General features: G+C 44.4%; 1 protein-coding gene across 7 annotated transcripts in view; it reads left to right on the top strand.

The window, feature by feature from the left end:
• Nucleotides 1–18,180, top strand: part of Trim9 (tripartite motif containing 9) — a 103,174-nt gene that overhangs the window by 39,017 nt on the left and 45,977 nt on the right. For all 7 annotated transcript variants that reach the window (XM_021201958.2, XM_021201957.2, XM_021201955.2 and 4 more), the window contains exons 2-3: nucleotides 14,984–15,079; nucleotides 16,966–17,088. In XM_021201958.2, the coding sequence (XP_021057617.1) occupies nucleotides 14,984–15,079; nucleotides 16,966–17,088 (219 nt within the window). The remainder of the gene's footprint in view (nucleotides 1–14,983; nucleotides 15,080–16,965; nucleotides 17,089–18,180) is intronic.

The raw sequence follows: 18,180 nt of genomic DNA, 5'->3' as shown, positions 1-18,180 counted from the left end.
GTCTCCAGCAGAAGGTGTAGCCTAGATTAAAGGTGTGTGCCACATATTAACATGCATGTATTAAAGGTGTGCCACCACACCTTTAATCCCAGATGACCTTGAGATCTCCCTGTAGCCACTATGCCTCAAGATCTCCATACCAAGATTCAGATCAGCTCCAGCAGAAGGTGTAGCCCAGATTAAAGGTGTGTGCTACCACACCTTTAATCCCTTGAACTCGGAGATCTCTCTGTCTTAATATTCTGGAATTCATAGCCACTGTGCCCCAAGATCTAGATCAGAAACTTCTATCTACCAGCCTCCAGATTAGGGTCACTGGTGAGCCTTCCAATTCTGGATTGTAGTTCATTCCAAATATAGTCAAGTTGACAACCAGGAATAGCCACTACACCAGGGGACCTGTGACCTTCTTCATCTTGCTTTGTCTACTCGGCCATGTCGCTGTATGTATGGGTACCTCCTTCTTGACTGTAGATCATTCCAGTCTACAGACTTGTTCATCACTGTGGTCACTTGGATTGCCTTAAAGACCTTCATGTGGCTATATGTTTTTATTTCCCTGGGGAAACTTAGGAGTGGGTTGCTAAGTCACTGTAGCTCTAGTTCCCCGAATAGCACCACACCCTTTTCCGTAAAGCTGTACCATCCATCTTACACACTTGCCAGCAAGGATCAAGCCTTCTAACTGCATCTTATCACTTGACATTTCTTCCTGCCTGCCTCCTTTGTTGTCTTCGTCCTAGTGGGTGTGAAGTGGTACCTTGGTGAATTTTATGCTTTGATTATTTATATACATGGTGTTCTTTGCCATCAAAGGAGACTCAAGTTGCTTATTCTAGAATTAGATGGTTTCCACATCCCTTTAAAAAGTGCATAATATTTTATTAATTCCTTTAGACTCTCATACAATGTATTTTGATCATATTTACCCATGACTCTTCCCTTAACTCTTTCCAAATCCACCTCCACCTTTCTACCTCCCACCAACATCATGTCTCCTTTTATTTCTTTCAAATAACCCATCACGTCTGATTTGTGCTACCCACATACTCCTGGGTGTGGGGCCAACTATTGGAGTTTTTCAGGCTGTCTTGTCCTTCTCTATCAGGTAGAGTTCAGTCAAAGAACTGAAATGACTAAAAGATATAAATGAATGGATGAAAAGATGGAGAGAGAGGGATACGGGTAGATGGGCTTACAAGGAGTTCCTTTATGCCACTGTGCGTGGAACTGTTTGCAGTCTCTATAATGTCCTTATATGTTATCTTGCAAGCTTGCTGGCTGCAGGGTGGCTGCATGGGCAAGCAGGAAAGATGGGTGTGGTGTGGAGGAGAGTTAGAGAAAGCTGAAAGCCACAAGCACCAGCTGGACCCTAGAGGGTGGTGATATGATAAAAAAAAAAAAAAAGACTTGCAGACTCAGGTCTTTTTCATGGGACTGAACACACTCACAGGAATGTGTGTGCACAAATACATGCATGTGTGTGTGCGCACAGGCACTCACATGCACCTGGTATAGTATCCTCCCCCCCCCCAGCAAGTTTCCTATGAAGCTTCTGCGTCACCAATCTCCTTTCTCCTCTGGTTCTTCAGCATCGGACCCCAGGGGAGAGTGAAGGAGAAAGCACTGTGTCTGTAGAGACGGATAGATTACAACCTCAGTGTTACAGAGACATGGGGACGTTTCGTGTCCAACGTCCACCTTGTTCTGGGCTAGTTCAACACCCTCCCAATAGCCATCCCTTGCCCACTTCTGTGTCAGAACTGACATCCTGTCACTAATCGAGAAAGACCTTTTGGAACCTACTAACTCAACAGACCCCCTGGCTTCTACCAACCCCAAAGCTGTCATCAGATTGAGTCTTAGGCCTGTGGAAGAACATCCCCCCCAACCTGCTGTAATTCTCCCTTATGTGCTCCCAGTGCATTTTAGACTTGCCTTGGTTTATCACTTTCTTTGTTCTGCAAAACTAGATACAGGCTCATGAAACCACTTCCATGTAAAGTGGAATTAAGGATAACCTAAATCTGTGTCCCTGGGCCATAATCAGTCAGAATGGCTACAGAATAAATTATCCCTGTTCCCTCTAAGATGAAAGCTGTGTTTTTGTTTTTTCTTGTTGCTGGTTTGGGTTTCTTTGCTGCTGCTGTTGTTGTTTGTTTTGCATTAACACTACCTAGCCTTCTAGGTAGTAAGCTAGCTCTCTCGCATGACAGAAGATGCAATTTTATGCGTCAGGGCTTCATTTAAGCAAGGTATTGTTAACTACAGGCTTAGACAATGCCCTGTTATGTTTAGTTTTGCATTTCCAGAGATTATAAACAGGGCCTGGAACATAATAGGCAAGTGTTTGACTACCAAATGATGCACACCTAGTCCTTTAATGTTTTAAGACTGGGATGGTGGATTGTGGGGTGCATGAGCACATACAGACATGTGAGCGCGTACACACACACACACACACACACACACACACACACACACACACACCTGCATTGGAAAGAAGCCAAGGTTAAAGGCAGGAGGTGAGAAGGCCAGCCCCCTGTTCATGGTTCATGCAGAAAATGCTAGGACCAGATCTGGATATGGGGAGTAGCCAACAGCAACAAAGCAGACCATGCTTGGTGTCCTGGGGACAATGCATGGCATGGGGACATCAGTCTCTCTACCATTTCTGGTAGGGCCAGGCTGCCAATGGCCTAGAGGAATATTGCTACCCCAAAGAGGAAGATGCCCAGAGGAGAGAAAAAAAAAAAGCCTTCATCCTACAAGACTAACTCGGGTTTGCCTTTTAACCTGCAGTGACATTAAAGTGGCTTCAAGACCCCCTCCTTTCCTCACCAACATTGTTCCTGCACTTGGAAGTCCTTTGAACTACGGTCTCATTTGACAATCAGAAATGAAAGATTTAAAAGGGCAATCTTTGGTTTGGATAAAAATTTAATGTGAATAAATTTCTCTGAAAGGATAATGTGTATTTGATGGAGAAGTAGAGATGGCCCCAAGGGATAGGCTAAGAGGACCAGAGCAAGATGCCATGTGGAGGGACTGGAACTTATCACTAGTGGCAACCACCATCTTCTGCTGGATGGGAACAGCACAGGCTACGTATTGGGGGAACTACACCGTGGCTTTTAAAACCATTCTCTTAGCATATGTGCCACCATGCTGGGGGCTGGTACAGCCTCTCTCTGCCCTCTGCAGAGGTGTGAGGAGTTGTCTCAGCTGAAGCTGTGCATGCATCCCCTCCTCAAATCTGTGCTCACAGCATCACCTGTCTTTGGGGAGCCTGCTGCTTCAGCGGGGAAGGCCACTCTTCAGAAGAGACCCCTAACCTCCATGTCCTCAGGGATTTGAGGCCACATGGAATTCATTTGGTGAATTATAGTCTACTTGATGGAGAGCTTTTTAAAAATGTATACTCTCATGTAAAAATTATTCATTTATGTGAGTGTTATTGGCAAGTGTATTTATAAAATACTATTTAAAACACTTATCATGTTCAACTTTTAATTCGATTAAAAATCTGAGATGTTTTGATACATTTTTAAAGTAATATAATAAAATAACAGGGTTGCTAAGGAGGAGGAATGGAGGTAAATGTACGGTAGTAACTTATACCCTTAACTGAGCAGCAGATAATTAGAAATTCTTGTATCCTGGCCACATTCAGAATAGCTCTGAAAACCTCTTCTTTTCAAGGAAAGAGGAGGAAAGGCAGGTTATAGGTAACATGTCCTTAGATCAAAGCCCTTCTCTCTATTGGATTGAACAATTCCTGCTATTCCCGAGAGGGCCAGGTTTTCATCTAGGTCCCAGAAGAGAGTGCTGTCTAGCCAACACATCAGGCCTCTTTCTCTGTGTGACCTCAGGGGTAGGTCCAGCCATCCGTCACCTCAAGCTACCTGTCCCTGCTTGTGTGCCCTGTTGCAGGCTCTTCTTAGGAAATTATCACAGTTATTTAGTCACTTATAAGATCAGCCAGGTCCCGTGGCAAGATGTATTTCTGTGGGAATCAAACCTTAGATTCTACCTCACTGAGAAAAAACAGTTGTCATGGAAACCATTCCTATTTTCACTAGGATAGAGCTGCAGTTCACTTGCACAGAGACAGGCTGATAAAGATATTTTTGAGCAGAGAATGAAAAAAATCAGCCGCAGTTAAATTCATTTCCATGGGCAATATTGATCATCCCTTTTCATGCTATTATAGATAGAAATTGGCCTGCAAATCCTGGATCCTGGGAAAGCTATCAGTCCTGGTAAGGCAAAATGTAAATCTAATGTAGACACTAGCTAAGATACCCCAAAGTTTGTCAGCTGTTAGAATAAGGTTGTGTTTGAATTTGCTTGTGAAACAGTATTAAGAGGGAGAGCCGTGCTGAGAATGATGGCCTTGCTTTGTGTTTGAGCTTTTTAGATGCAGTGTTAGGGTTATCAGAGAAGAAGTGTGTGTGCTTTGCCATTGATACCAAAGAAGCAAATGTCTCAGACTCATAGTGGAAGACAGGAATGAACCACATGTGTCCACATGCTTTCCTTACAAACGAGTGGCATCACGATATGGCCAAGAGGGGCTCGTGTGTGTCACAGGCCTTATCATGTTTGTCCCGCTCTGAAGAGTAGACTGGGGTGAAGGTGTGTGCAGAGATGGTCTGTGTTATGGCATTGCTCACTCTGGAGTCTAGATCTCCTGCTCCCCTGAAGAATCACCTCTGCTGGAGTTACTTTTCTCATCAGTGTGATAAAACTGCTGACAAATACAACCTAAGGGAGGAAAGATTTGTTGTAAGACCCAACTTGAAGACCCAAGGGACACTGCTCAGGTAAAGGGGACCACTTGGAGGCCAGGGCAGGAGGTGCTGGTCACACTGTGTCCACAGTCAGGAAGCACAGAAAGATGAATGCTGGTACTCTCCCCTTTCAATCAGGGACCTCAGCCTATTACGGTACCACTATTCAGGATAGGTCTTCTGACCTCAGTTTACTCTAGATAATCTCTCATAGGCATATCCAGAGATTTGTATCCATAGCAATCCTAAATCTCATCAAGTTGACAGTCAAGATTAAGGATTACAACCACATTTCCAATTAGGCATAAGTAAAATCATGTGCTTATGGAAGACACTCAGCCTCGCAGAAATAGCATTTGCCAAGAGACTAGGTTTTGAGTGTTTCTGGGTCTCAGCAGCAGAAGGAAAACTGGCATCTTGGTGTGGAGAAGTGCACCCAGAAATCGGAGCATCCCTTTGATTCTTGAGTGATGTTACCTAAGGATCAGGATGCCTCTGCTATAACACACCCAAAGACTTGAAACCAGAGGGAAAGATGGGAACTTTAAACAGAGTGGAGAGGGCTGGCAAGATGGCCCAGGGGGTGAGAGCACTGACTGCTCTTCCCAAGGTTCTGAGTTCAAATCCCAGCAACCACATGGTGGCTCACAACCACCCATAATGAGATCTGATGCCCTCTTCTGGTGCATCTGAAGTCAGCTACAGTATATAATGTATTAATTTATCATTATGTATAATGATAAATAACTCTTTGGGCTGGAGCGAGCTGAGTTGATTGGAACAAGTGGGGCTGACCAGAGCAAGCAGAGGTCCTAAAAATTTAATTCCCAACAACCAAATGAAGGCTGACAACCATCCTTACAGCTACAGTGTACTCAATACATAAAATAAATAAATAAATAACTCTTTAAAAAAAAAATAAAACAGAGTGGAGAACTAGAAAGAGGCCAAGGAAACCCACAGGAGATAAACAGGGACCAGGTGCCTCAGTCTGTCCACTGAGACTTTTGTTGCTATGGATACAAAGACTGAGTCTGCCCAAGATGACAACCAACCAGGGAAGAAACAATTAGCCATGTTGAATTTCCGTCAGTTTTAACTTTTCAGTACAGGATGTTCTATGTGACCCCAAATTCAGGATGCCTTGTTTGAGTCATTAGGGAGCTTGGGGCAAAGCTTAACTCTCCCCCCAACTAAGTACTGAATATCACACTGGCAATGGTTAAGAGTACATTTGAAAACTGAGATGAAAGGCATGTGTGCCACCACCGCTAGCTCACAAAGCCAGCCTTAAGAATAGTACCAGGGGGAGGGAAAGAGCATACTTACCAAATGCTTCAGGCAGCCCTCTGCATGCCAGCACTTCTTCCAAATGCTTTGCAAATATCACCAATGAGAATTTTCCCCTGAGCCGGGAAAAGATCATTAGGAAGCCTGGGGCCAAGCTTATCTCTCCCCCAACTAAATATTAAATATCACACTGGCAATGTTTAAGTGTACATTTGAAAACCGAGAGTCTACATTCTAATGTTTTATATAATTTATTTTATGTATGTTTGTGTTGGACTGAGTATATATGTGTGTGTGTGCCAGGAGTCTCCACAGGAGAAGGCAGCGTGCATGCAAAGGCGGTGACTTCCTCCCCAGAACAATAAAACCCAGGATTTTCTCACCACTTAGCCCAAGGAAGACCTTTCTGAGCCCGAGTTGTGCATACATGGCACCTGCCTGGCACCACACATTTCCTGGTTAGACTATCCACAGACTCGTGTGCCTCTGCCCGGTCCTGTGCAGAGTGATGCTGTCATCACAGCCTGCACCCTGACACCTAATAAAGTTTCCTGCCTTCAGTCACAGCAGACCCTGTGTGAAGTCTCAAGCACATCAAGCAAGGAGCCAAGGACACCAGTCAATCAATTTCACCTAAGGAACTGTAAATTCTGGGCAAAGGTGGCAGTTTGTTTTTACTGTGTCCTGAGACCAGAATTGGCTCCTTTTATCTTACTAAAAAAAAAAAAAAACCATCAGGTAGAAATAAGTGTCTAGTTTGAGAACCTGTTGTTCAGGGCATAGGAATTTCTAAAAATTTGATGGGTTGTAACTTCTAAGAGTATACCTAATGTTCAAATTTGGACAAAACTGGCTGTGTCTTGCTGGAAAAGTGGAAATATTTATAATATTTCTTGCTTTTGCTGAGAGGTAGAGAAGCTGTTACCTCTGTGTCTGGTAATTAGACTATCCAAATAAATAGAACTTTTATTTTTTTATTTTTATTTATGATCATTTTTCAATCCGTGCTTATAATCAAACCCTAAGCTTGTGTACGCTAGGCAAGCACTCCATTTCTGAGCTATATGCCCAGCTCATGGTTTGGGGAAACAGGGTCTCCCTTTGTAATTCAGGTTGGTGTGAACTTGCTACATGGCCCAGTCTGACTTCAGACTCTAGAGTCTACTGACTCTGCCTCCCAAGGACTGGGCAGCTGTGCTTCATCACCCAAGCCGTGTGTGTGTGTGTGTGTGTGTGTGTGTGTGTGTGTGTGTGTNGTGTGTGTGTGTGTGTGTGTGTGTGTGTGTGTGTGTCTGTCTGTCTGTCTGTCTGTCTGTCTGTCTGTCTATGTGGCTGTGTGTGTGTCTGTGTCTGTGTATGTATATGTGTTCTTGTGTGTATGGGTGTGTGTTTGTGTGTATATGTGTGTTTGTATGTGTATATTTGTGTGTCTGTCTGTCTGTCCATGTGTCTGTGTGTCTATGTGTCTGTGTGTGTGTCTGTGCCTGTGTGTGTGTATATATGTGTATATTAGTGTGTGTGCATGTGTGTGTGTGTGTATGAGTGTGTGTGTGTGTGCATGGTATTGTGGTACTGAGGATTGATCCTAGGGTTTCAAGTATGTTAGACAAGCATCCTATCATTGAACCCAGGCCTCATTTTTATTTATTCTTTTGAGAAAGGGTCTCACTAATTTGCCCAGGCTCACCCTGTTTATTGTATATTCCAAATTGACCTTGAACTTGAGTAGCAAGGATTAAGATCTTATGCTATCAAGCCTAGTTATTTTTTGTGTGTTTTTTTCCTAACACATGTTACTATCTGCCATGGTCTTACATCATAGACATTGGTTAAGTTCATAAACCATAAAAAAGAATAATTGCTTTCTGAGTTAGTTCTGTTTCAGTCTCCAACATTGCAGTGCCCTACCAAATGAAGTCCATGTCCTCTTCATATTGTGTGTCAGGCAGTCTGAGGTTCTGGACCACACATCCTTCACTCTGAAGCTCTCAGATAAGTCCAATGTAAGCTCAACTGTCCTATACCAACTTGCAACTCAAAAACATCTCTTGCCAACTCCAGTGGTGTCATGTTTTAAAGTCAGCTCTATTAAAATCATATAAAAATTGGCAACAGCTACAAATCAAAGTAATTTTCGAGAGCTGGTTTATCAATACAACACTGATTTGTATGTCAAAGATGAAGAGCTGCTAAAAAAAAAATGTATCCTGAGGGTAACAAAAGTCACATGACCAAGGATAACAATGGGGCAGGACTCTCCAGAAGGTACTGCAGATCATGTGACAAAAGACCCATAACATACCTCAGTATTTAAAGAACTATAGTTGACTAAAGCCCAAATAGAGAGATGTGGTCCGAGTGATTTCTGTATGTGTGTTTCATATTATCCTTGTAACAGGAAGGGGATGTAACGGGCTCTGATGTCCCCAGCAATGTTGGAAGTGTCTTCCAAGCCTCCCTTCCTGTTGTCCTGGTCATACTGTTTTGATACACTTACAGTTATTGTCTTCTTGTAGAAGGCAAGGAGTCTGAAGCTTACACAGTTTCCTAGGTGTGGATAATAGTTTAGCACTCTTGGCATCTCCATCTTCAAGGAACTGAAGCAACCAGATTTGGGCCGAGTTGGGAGTTGACCTGTAGTGACCTCACCCAGTCTACAGGAATTCTGCAGTTATGATAGTCCTTTGGCATTGGAATACCCATGGATGGGAGACAGCCTTTATCACAACAGTTCCCTCCACATAAGAGCAATTCCTAGTGCAGTCTGTTAGCATCCAGTGCTCTCAGCAGCTCTGAGGATGCATAGCCACTAGGAGAGAATTCTGGGCAGAGCATCTCATTGTGCACTACAGTTATAAATGTGCCCATGATCACACAACTAGAAAAATGCTGGAATTCAAATGCTGGTCTGTCTCATTTTAAAGTGTGTCTATTTAATGCTAGTACTATATTGGTCCCCAATGCCCTATCTATCTGATTTGGTTGTTACTGTCTGATAGAACAGTAACCTTCTGATACATTTTTATGGCTTAAAAATGAGAAAAAGTTGGCACACTTGGATATGAATTGTTGAAGAAGGGGAAGAAAATGGTAGCATGCATTCACTAGCTTTTGTTGTATGTTTATGTATGCAGGTATAGCATAATAAGGACAGGAGATTATGTGTAAGGGTATATCAGGTTAAACACCTTCCATCTATCTATTCCATGCATGGGTCAGGGTCAGATTCATAATAAACATGGTTAGCCTCATGTAATGTCTGAGAAAAGTGAAGGCTTGATGTGAAGCTACGTCTCTCTGAGGGATCTATTACATGCTTCAGGTGTCTTCAAGAAGGGGCGCTCATCACCCAAGAACTGCAGGATCTTCCTGGATCGCAGCCGGGGTTAACAACTGCCAACAATAAACAAAACTAGAAATTAAAGGATATGTCTGTCCTTGCAACAGAGAAAACAGCCTAGCAAGTATTAAGTCAAACTTTCATATGCACCAACGTGACTAAAGGATGGTGTTAGAGGGAGAGAAGAGGGGAGCAGATGGGGTGAACAGGAGTGCAATATAACCAAGGTAAACAAAAAAACTGTAAAAAGTAGGAAGAGACAGTTAATGGGCGTGGGGCTCATCATAGGAGTATGACACAGTTGTGCTAGTCCAAGTCCTAAGACCAAAGCTGAGGTCTAATGGAAATGGAGTTCCAGGGAGCCCTATTAAAGTTTGGCCAAGAAGACGATCTTTGTCACAACCAAATTAGCAATGAAGCTGGGTATGAGGTTCAGTGTTGATTGTGAACTGGACAGGATCTGCAATTACCTGGCTCACCAGCCTCCAGGAACACCCTAGAGGATGAACTTGATAGGTTAACCATAGTGAGAAGGCACAAAAAATAGTGGTCTGCACAGATACCCTGGGTGGGGCTCTAAAATGTATAAAAGGGGGGACATGGGCTGGTGAGATGGCTTAGTGGGTAAAGTGCTCTGGAAGCCTGGAAGCCAGAGTTCAAGCCCCAGAATCCACAGAAAGACGGAGGGAGAGAACACACTCCACGAAGTTGTTCTCTAACCTTCGTGTGTGCCACCATGGCACATGTGCCCATATGTGCACACACACACACACACACACAGAGAGAGAGAGAGAGAGACAGAGACAGAGACAGAGAGACAGACAGACAGAGAGAGAGAGAGAGAGAATACTTTTTACTTTTTTAATTTAAAGAGAAAGCTGGCTGAGTAGAGGCACTCACTGCTCTCTGCATCGTTAATGCGGTGCAGTATAACCAATCGCTTTGAACTGGTATCACCTTGACCTCTGATGTACTGTGCCTTCAAACTGAGAGCCAAAATAAACTTTCTCTTAGAAGAGGTCATTGGTGTCAGGGTGTTTGTTTGTTTGCTTGTTTTTAATCACAGAAACAGGAAACGTAGTAAAGACAATGGGAGAAGTTCATATATAATATATAATCTCTGGGGTAAGTTTGTATATAACATATAATCCCTAGATCTACACATGGTTCAGAATCAGATTCACAATAAACGTGGTAAGATTTGTTTACTGTTCCCTAGCAACAAGACCTCTGTGACAGTTGCTTCCTTAGCTAGTGTTTGCTACTTTGTGGGTTCTTCTTTCTTCTACCCTTTCAACAACCTTACACTAGATAAGAGAGAAGATAGAGAACGGAAAGAGAACCCTGAATAAAGTCAGGGGTCAGAAAGGGGACAATGTTATCATTAGACTACTAGCTGCCGACTAGGGGCATCGAGTTCCTTGAGGCAAGTTTAATCTTTGTCATCAGGATATCTAATTTCTTCCTCCTCTTCTTTCTCCACTTTGTCTTCCTCCTCCTCCTCCTCCTCCTCTTGTTGCTTCTTCTTTGCCCATAACTGCCAACAACCAACAACCCACCCCACCTCTGGGAGACTTGCAGACACTATCTGCAGCTGGCAAAATCACACCCATGTTAGAGCATGAGACAAATCATAGTCAGCCCCTGTGAACAATCTAAAGCAGCTCCTTGTCCCACACCTGGAATTAAAATGAAAACACATTCTTATATTTCTGTGTTTTTTTTTTTCAAAGAAACCAAAACGTCAAAATTATCATTACAACTTCCCCCAAAGCCAAGAGCCTCCCACCCCTCTGACACACTAACACATATGAAAACATTTCACACTCACACCCAATCAGCCCATATGACCAGGGAAAGGCAAGCCAGGAGGGAAGGGAGGCCTTGCTTCTTCCAAGTATGTCCTGAGCCAAGAAATCCATCAGGGGGTCTGTGGCTGCCTTGTCATCACGCTGTCCTTCACTCTCAGAAACCACCTCAAGTTAGAAAACAAATATCCAAGAGATCCAAAATTATAAGCAGCCTTTAGAACCCTACCCCTCTCCCTCTCAAGAACCATACCCTTCTCAAGACTATCTCCAGCCAAGAATGCTGAGAGGCGAACTCACATCATGGGCTGGTACCTTCAGTGCACAGGCAGAAAATTCATAGCACTGCTCTGCGGTTCTGAATACGGAGCACCTCTGCTAGCATGAGCTAGAATTAAAATGTTTTAAGGAAACCAGATCAATAAGTAATAATGCTGAACCAACTATGGCTTCCAAATGCGCCCAGGAAGTTAACCTATAAAAACAGTACATCTAAATCCTATGATACAGCATTTTCGGCTGGTAAATAGCTACCTGTGCTTTTCACTGTCTGCTGCTGAATTCTGCAAGTGGACAAAGCTTGAGAAAGGTTTATAGATCTCTCTCTTCTAACGTAGCTGTTTATCAAATATCAAAATAATTATTAGCCAGGTGGAAGCCACCCAGCCTCCAACACAAACACAGAAAAAGACTGAATCTGGAGAAAATTTTATTTTATTTTATTTTATTTTGCAGTTTATTTAGTGCTCTGACATATTAGATCCTAAATGAAGACAGAGTTCTTTGTCTGCTACTAAATAATATTTAAAAGACTCGTGTGGAGGGTATTTGTACCTATTTGTGTTGAGTGGGTGTGTGCACTTGTACATGTGGGTGTGCACACATAAATGCATGTAGAGGCCAGATGTGAATTCCTCAGTCATATCCCATCTTGTATTTTGAAACAGGGTCTTTCACTGAACCTACAGCTCATCACTTTTGGCAAGGTTACCAGCAAGCCTCAGGATTCCTCCGATCTCTGGCTTTTTTTGCACTGAGATTACAGACATGCGCCACTGAGCCTGGCTTTCTGAAGATGTTGAATGCATGCCTGTCCAGCAAGTACCTTGCCCACTGAGTTGTTCCCAGACTAGCCAGTCATTAAATCCTTATGACTTTATATAATAATATACATTTCACACACATGATACATTTTAAGGTTGAGATGTAAGAAATCAGGTAGCTTAATGTGTGCGTAGCCAGATGAACTTGACTCCTTCTCCCAAACTTCTAAGTACATACACTAAGGAGACAGGAAAATGGTCTCTGTAGCCAGCGAACTTTCACCCACTTGGGGGAGATGGAGAAACAGGCGTTCTAAGGATAACAGTGAAAACCAAACTCGCCTTTAGAATCAGCCTCTCACTTTATGGCTGTGCTTTCAAGAGGAGAACCCCTTTCTTCTTCTATTTCCTGGGATCTAGGAAGCGGTTCTTAAGGAAAAAAAATTTACTCCCAAATGACACCACTAAGCTATGGTGGCAAAGCGATGAATGGCCCCTTCACAATGGTGGACCCACTATGCTCTTTCATTTGGTTGTCCTGGCAAGCCCTCTGGAGGTCGGAACACACAGCCAAGGAAAGGTGAACAAAGATGTTTTCCAGCAGAGCTTATTCGAGGCGTCTGTCCTTTGAATCCCGCATCATCCAGTGTTTATGTGACCAAGAATGAAGAGAGTAAACATGGATTAAAACCACCCAACATTTATTAAGGATGTACCTACATTAACAGAGTCCTGACCTTTAAATATGGTGACTCATGCAATGCCCACACTCAAGAAGAAGTAGAATTCTCATTTCATGCAGGAGGCAGAACTATGTATAATCCTTAAACAGCCAGTCATTGGCAGCATCTATGAAATGGGACATAATGAATGCTCCCTTAAGCATTGCCCTGTATTCACAAGAGCCCAAACACAAAGTATTATTTCAATGCTCTTTCCCTCAACCCCCATTGGAGTAATTCAGACAAAGGTGGCTTTCTCAGGGCCACTTAGCAAAGGGCAGGGTCAGAATTTAACCCCTTCTAATCCTGTTTTCTTTCTACCCTCCTATATGACTCCCACCTAGCATTTGGCCTGCATGTTTTAAAGAAAATGACCCATTTCATATTTAATAAGACAAATATAAGAGAAAAAATCCCAGGACCAAGAGATACCATTTTGAGGTTTTTGTCTTTTTACTGAAAGGAGAAGTGAGGCATTGACTGGCTGAGGAGATGAATGGGTTTTGGACTTTGAAGAAAGCACAGGAAGGAGGAGGGATAAGAAAGGTCTGTGTCACCTGAGGGACAGAGGGTCTGCCCAGCCTGCTAGGAGAAGGTATCTTGAATCTAAATATCTTGCTAATGGCTTCGAGGAATGGAAGCCTCAGCACGGAACTGAAGTAGCAGTTTGTTCTTCCCAACAGGAAGCACAGAGTGAGAGTCTTGAGATACTGACACAGAACCCAGAGTCCTCAGCCCTCCATCCTTACTGCACTGACCTCCTCTTCGGAAGTTATCGATCTGCCTCAAAGTCAGAAAACGGAGAGGAGAAGTTGCCCCACGACAGCTTTCCTAGACCCTCCTTTCCTGGTAGACCTTCACCTAGGCCCCACTGATCAGCGGTTTGGCCGTTGGCTGTCTCAGCAGACGCTGACGCCGAGTCTGTGAAGCAGTGCACACGATGCCAGGCAGTCTGGTGGTGTAGTGTCAGTCTTTGATGAGCCTTAGCTTACGGGTGACTCCTCCAGTGAACAATGCTAAGGATCAATGCAAAAGCAAGAGGTCATCCTGCACCTGGAACAGAGGCGGCCACCTTGGACAGCTCCTTCGGCCAGTTTTTTTTATACAGTTTTCAGGGGTAGAATAGAGCAGCAGCCACTAGGCACAATGTGATTGGCAGAACAGTGTGACTTTTAAACTGATTGGTCCTTAGGGAATGAGGTAACAAGGGCTTTCCTTATCTGCAGGGGTGTGGACTACAGTCTCTTCTGCTCTGAGGAATGTGTCTACATGCTCTGGGCTTCCCTTATCTGCAGGTGGTCAGCAGTTGGTCGGTTGGTTGGTATCCCGGTTGGTATACCCTTTGGTCTGAGGAATGTAATTAGCCTCTCCCTTCCAGAGGGGAGGGGTGCCTATGTGCTCTATGAGCTTTCTCTTCCAGGAGGGGAGGGGTCAGGTGGAATTTCCCAGAGTTCCTGAGCTGACCTCTTCAGTAGGAGTTAGGAAGAGAGTCGACCTTGTGCACTTGGGAGAAGGACGAGGACCTTGGTCAGGTGGAATGCCCTCCTGACCTTTTGCTTTGTGGTTAACATGTTTGTGGCCCCCGGAGCATCACACCAGGTCCCAACCCTTCCTTCTTCATCCTGCACTAGAGCAACTTCATTATTTCTGCCCTGCACTCCCCACTCCCCAAACCAATGAGCCTTTGGACTAAGAACTGTCAATAGGATTTTTTATGCCTAACAAATGAAGCAAATGATTAGCTAACGCAGTAAGGGGCTAGTGGCAAGGAACATCCACTGCTTCAGAAAAGAAAATGCTCAGAGGCCCAGGGAAGCACTGCCTGCCTGGCTACCAGAACCCACCCCCCACAGTTACCTCATAGGCCTAACCCCAAACAAGAGGATCCAAGGCAAGCTAATGGCTCCTGAGTTTGGGAGCCTGTTCCTCTGAACCCCCACATGGCTCTGTATAATGGCAGCTCAAGCTTTCCTTCCTCTCTCCACAGAGCCAGCTGTCCCAGGCGCTGAATGGATTGTCCGACAGAGCCAAGGAAGCCAAGGAGTTCCTGGTGCAGCTCCGCACCATGGTACAGCAAATCCAGGTACTGGGAGGTGTGCAGGGGGGGAGCACGGAGGAAATTCCTCTTTCTTTCTGCCCTGTCTGCTCTACACTGGCAGACATGCACAGTGACCAGCCTCACACATGTCCCATCTTGAGGCATCTCCTCTGACCACATGCAGGTGTCATCTGTCTCAGGTGCTTCCTGCCTACCACTCAGAGGCCCCGAGTCACTACTACAGTGCATTTAGACAGAGACCTATTTCCTTGTGAACCCAGATTGTTCCTGAGTTCCTAAAACCCGATAGGTCCCCCAAGCCCCAGTTTGCTGGATATTGTTTCTTGTCTTCTTCTCTCCCTCCCTCCCTTCTCCCTCTCGCTTTCCTTTCTCCCTGGCCCATCATAGTGCTTCTTCCTTCTCTTCTCAGACACTGGGATGTTGTCTAGCCTCAGTCCCCTGACAACTCTACTTTAGATTGGCTTATGTGGACACAGTGCCCAGCAGGCCAGCCAGCAGATGAGAATGCATACATTTCCCACTACAGCTGGAAGGGAGAAACCACGAAAGGCCTGAGTCACCAAAACAATGACCCTTCTGCACTGTTGACCTTCTTACCTGTTTTGAGCTTTGCCTCCTAGAAATAGCCTTAACTCTGCCTGCGGAGAAAACAGCTTTCTCAGTGACTATTTAACCCATGTCAAAGCAGAAATGGATGTCTAATGTAAGCCAGCTTCTCAAAGCATCACACGCTGGTTTTGTTGCTGTTTTTATGTGCAGACCTGTGTTAGAACTGTTGATTCCCTATCAGTTTTGTACACTTCCTTCTGTTTTTCCAGGCGACAGTTCATCAATCAGCCCTTTCTTTGCATTTGCTGGCACAAACTATGCAGCCTCGGGCTGCCTCGCCCCGTGCTTTGCCCTCTCTGTCAGCGCAAAGTGTTCTTTCCCTAAGAACACAGTAGCAGAGTCTTCAGGGGGAAGGAGCCCTCCTATCCGCCCCCTCCCACACCCTACACAGGGCACAGAGAGCTCTTAAGTGATGAAAGTCCTCTGGAAGGACTTTCTCTGAGAATTCACACTGTTGCCAGGAGAGATGAAATTAGCATCTGTGGAGCTGGTGCTCTATCTGATGCGGTCTGAGACAAAGAACCTGTATTCCACGTGGCAGAATTAAGTATCACAGCGTATTACCCTTAATAAGCGCCTATAATTCCAAGTTGCTAGTCAAAAGAACTATATGGGTTCGAGTCAAATAAAAATGTCATACCCAGTATTTAATTTAAACACCATGGGGCCACGCTCCTCCCATTTTCTATGTGGCTCCTGTGCCTCAGCAAGCTATTGTGTCTTTTCTGATTTTTATAGCAAGGAAATTCTGTTACCAATATGATTTTTTTTTCCTCCATTGTGGTCTTTCTTCATGCAAGGGACAACTACTTTTGCCTGTTATTCTTAGACCTTATATACTTCTGCTAGCATTGGATGGCAGCACTGGATCATTGTTTAACGTGGGGGAACCTTTGTCATCCTTCTTCTCTCTTCTGTTGTGGGTGGTAATCCTTTCTCTCCCTGCCTTGTCTCTCCTCTCCTCTTCCTCCTAGAGACCCCTCTTCAGCCTGCAGAGACACCCATCGCAGACCACCCTACAACCACAGCTTTATTGTACTTGTTATAATTCAAGCTGAAGAGGTGGTTTCTTTGGATAAAAATTAATTTAAGCAACAAATACCTCTCTTTTTACATATAAATTTAGAGCAAAAAATGTTTACACTATAGAGTACAATTCACTAGTAGTTTGGAAATACTCAGTGTACTCCATGGACAGGGTTCCTTCCCATCTCTTCAGCAGGGAGAACTAGGGTGCTCTGGTTTCCATGGCTACCTGAGCTGCCCGTGCATGTACCTGAGAAGTGTGTTCTTTTGTTCAGGAAAACAGTGTGGAGTTTGAGGCCTGCCTGGTTGCCCAGTGCGATGCGCTCATTGATGCCCTAAACCGTAGGAAGGCTCAGCTGCTGGCCCGGGTCAACAAGGAGCATGAGCACAAGCTGAAGGTGAGTGAGGCGTTAGGGTAGGCGGAAGGTGACCATCCAACCTCCCTGGCGATGATGGGCAGCCACGGGAGGGTCTCTCTCCTCACCCACATGGTCTGGCCAATAGGAACAGACACATTCCTTCATCCTCCATTTACCTCAGTTTACTTCAAACTCCCTCAGGTTCCTAACCAAAATTTGCAGAGTGACTGCTCTAGACCAGGATATGCTGTGGGTATGGAAATAACAAGATAAATAAAAATATCTCTATTGGTTCTACTCTCCTAGGAGGGCAAATATTAAGAATATTATCCAGGGGTACTATATCATAGGCTAGGTTTTTGGTTTGATTTGGTTTGGTTTTGGTTTTGGTTTTTCTTTTTGCCAGAAAAAGAGGGGAGTAGTGGGTCCTAGGAGCAGGATTGAAAGCTTAGATAAGGGTGGCCACTCATAGGCAAAAAATATGTTCTTGAGTAGATAAATAGAACATATGTTTTCTAAAAAATATGTAGACTTCTCAATATAGACTTTGGCCATTAAATGTGAAACTAATGCATTATAAGTCTGGGGTCCCATTGACAGAACTGGTCTTGACGTGTGGTAACCTACCTGTTACCCACTAGCAACAAGATGGGAAGTGGGAGCAGAAGGGAGTTGGCGCTCAGCTAAGGACCACACACATGGCCAACCATCATCAGGCCTGGTGAGGGGAAGTGTACAAAGTTATGGCCTAGGGGTTAAAGGCTGTCTATTAGATTGGCATCAGGAGATACAGGGGCCTCTTAAGGGAAGTGTTGGGTCAGGGGCTCAGTGACAAATATTACCCAGCTGGTCTGTTACCTAACACCAGAGAAATATCAAGAACAAGAGAAATATCATTTCTAAATTCAGATCCCAGCAGCTGAACCAAAGAACTTTCAACAATGAAGAAGTGTACGAACACAGGGTCCAGCCAGGTTTGTGGCAAGGGTGAAGGAGACCCTGATTGTAGACTCCCTAAAACTCCCTCCCGCTCTTGCCATCTGCAGCTCCTTAAAGTGCATTCAGAGATGCATGGCTGCTGCTTCCCTGACCAGAGTCAGGAAGGCAATGTAATGGGAACAACAACCTTTC

Source organism: Mus pahari, chromosome 7, assembly GCF_900095145.1.
Source record: "Mus pahari chromosome 7, PAHARI_EIJ_v1.1, whole genome shotgun sequence".
Taxonomy (NCBI): Eukaryota; Metazoa; Chordata; class Mammalia; order Rodentia; family Muridae; genus Mus; species Mus pahari.
The sequence above is the reverse complement of the archived record's forward strand: the minus strand, read 5'-3'. Positions and strand labels throughout refer to the sequence as shown.